This window comes from Oreochromis aureus, linkage group 23 (assembly GCF_013358895.1).
Source record: "Oreochromis aureus strain Israel breed Guangdong linkage group 23, ZZ_aureus, whole genome shotgun sequence".
Lineage (NCBI taxonomy): Eukaryota > Metazoa > Chordata > Actinopteri > Cichliformes > Cichlidae > Oreochromis > Oreochromis aureus.
The window spans coordinates 41054517-41057268 of NC_052963.1; the positions used below are offsets into that span (position 1 = coordinate 41054517).

Below are 2752 nucleotides of genomic sequence, written 5' to 3' on the forward strand. Positions count from 1 at the left end.
TTCAGGATCTCAGCCTGCCTTTTGTCTCATCATGTTCGCCCACTGTAACCTGGCAATACTCACTGTTGTGCTGATTCTTCATGATCAAGGTAAGATTCTTCCCACCACACAGATAGACGTATTATATTATGTAATTCATGAAGAAACCTGCTTTGCCTCTGTGCAGAAGTAATTGCCTAGAATAAGTTATACGATGAATAAATAGATTTATAGCATACAGATAAATATTATGGAATACCACTGGTTATGAAGCAGAACTGGTGAAGACACATTGGAGCAGTCATGATCATCTAACCCTGAAGTTCTGTCTTCACAGAGTTTTATAAACACATTCAGGGGCTTCCCCAGTAGCGTGCCTTCATCAAAGCATCCATTATGTATTGCATCATGTCTGAACTATAAGACAGTATGTTTTTGTTTTATAAAGTATTGGATTTTTTTTCAGTCCACGCTGGGGAAATCATCGGTGGCCATGAGACCGTGCCACATAGCAGACCGTACATGGTGCTTTTACAGCAAAACAAGGCAAATGGTCATACAGCACACTGTGGTGGCTTCCTTCTGAATGAGAATTTTGTGTTGACTGCAGCCCACTGCCAAGCTGAGTAGGTTAAACACACTTTATGTTTAACTACCAGGGATTCTAATGCCCCTAATAAGATAAGTCTTGAAACTGGGAAATATGTTTTATGATGGCTCCATATATGTTTATTTTATTGAACACAGTAGATAAATAAATAATCTCTTTATTGTCACTTAACAGTTTTGCTCTTATTGTATTTCAGGACGTACGAAATATTCCTGGGTCTTCATAATTATCATCATAAGAATGGTGTACAACACGTGCATGTGGAGAAAGCCTTTCCGCATAATGACTACGATGAAGATAATTTTGAAAATGACATAATGGTCCTTAAGGTAGGAGAAGCATTCATTTGTACTTAATAACATGCCATAAGTAATAATGATTCATTACTGTAATGATTTAATTTAGATAAGCATCAAAATGCTATAATTCTAATATCTAATAAACCTTTTTTTAATCTCTGCTCTTTCCTTAAGTTGAAGTCCAAGGCAGAATTTAACAATAAAGTGAAGTCCATTGCTCTCGCAGACCATGGTGATGGCTCCCTCCCACAATCATGTGTCGTCTCTGGCTGGGGAAGAACAAAAGAAGAAAACCATATGTCTTTGAAACTCCTAGAAGCTAATGTAACCCTGACTGATGATGAGAGGTGTGCTAAGGATAAGTTTTATTGCTCTAAGGGCGAGACTGGACCAGGAAGAGTACGTACTTTTTTTGTAACTTAGCATGAAAAAATAAGTGTTGTCCGCGTTAATGTCCTTAAAATGACGTTAACGCCATAACCGCATTAATGGGGTTAGCAAGTTAACAGAGCTAATGGAGATTTGCCGTGTTAATGCGGTTATGGCGTTAACGTCATTTTAAGGAGATTAACGCTGACATCACTAGAAAAAATTAAACTTTTAGTCAGAAACTTTTTTGTTTCTGTGGTCTAATCAGCACATGTATTAATGCTTTTCAGGGAGACTCTGGTGGTCCATTAGTCTGTGGAGATGGAAAGGCATATGGGGTGGTGTCTACCAGCAGTAGCCCAAATCCCAGTGCTTCATCAATCCATAGGTATACTAAGATACCCACCTACAAAGAATGGATCGATTCCATAATCAATGTTAATGGGAAATACTAATACGTCTAATGCGTGATGGATCATGTCACAATATTTGCATCACTGAAGAAGATAGCTCTTCAATGAGATTAGAATAAGATTCAATCGTAAAAATACTTATCCCAATCTCTGTAAAAAGACAAAAAAAAAAAAAAACCCCAAAAACAATAATTAACAAAAACATAACATCAGTTGGTAAAAAAAAAAAGTGTTATTGTGATATGACTTTTTAAAGCATCTTTTTCTGTATGCAGTTTTATTAGATGTGACATGTGCTGATATGGTATTACTTTGCATGCTCTAAATAAATAAATAATAAAGTATATCAAAGGTGTATGATTTTTGCTTTTAATGCTTTCCCACTGCATTTTCTCAGTACTTGGGACCCCCTGTTTTCTTTCGACAAGAATTATATATCAGACACTAACTTTCATTACCTCAAATGAAGTTGAATTTAAAACTATTTAGGGGAGCTTATTTGTACATGTTTTTAATATACTGTGATAGCCTAGGATAATATTATGAATTGAGCAAAAAATAGATATTCGTAAAAACATTTTATTTTAAAACAAGCCGACGTAAAATCTATGCTGTCATTGATGTAAAAATAAAATACACTAAGATAAACCAGGCAAATTACATCTGTACAAAGGCAAAATTGTGTTTTAATATAAAACTACACAGAGACTACACAGAAATACACTGTACTAATGTTTTTGTAGGCTGCCACTTCCTTTGAGTCCCCATGTATTCATATTATACCTGTAGATCAGCTTCTTCTAATTTGGTTCACTGGTCAGTTTTCACATGTTTTAACTGGCACCTTTCAATTATTATACAACCCCAGCTGCAAATAAATTGGGAGGGTGTGTAAAATGTAAATAAAACCAAATGCAATTATCTGAAAAACACAAAATCCTACATTTTATTCACACTAGATCATTGAAAACGTAGGAATAATTGGACTTAGGAGCACTTCCGGTAATCAATATTTAAGAACATGGGTCACTGGGCCACTTACAAATGCATGTTAAAGCAAAGAGGAAGCAATATACGATCCA

General features: G+C 35.4%; 1 protein-coding gene across 1 annotated transcript; it reads left to right on the plus strand.

Moving 5' to 3' along the window:
• On the plus strand, window positions 1-2021 carry LOC116327936 (granzyme E-like). Its single transcript, XM_031749631.2, has 5 exons — window positions 1-89; window positions 446-605; window positions 786-918; window positions 1063-1287; window positions 1548-2021. Exons 1-5 carry the CDS (start codon window positions 32-34, stop codon window positions 1710-1712), a joined length of 741 nt encoding a protein of 246 aa, XP_031605491.1. The 5' UTR covers window positions 1-31; the 3' UTR covers window positions 1713-2021.
• Window positions 2022-2752: the final 731 nt, after the last annotated feature.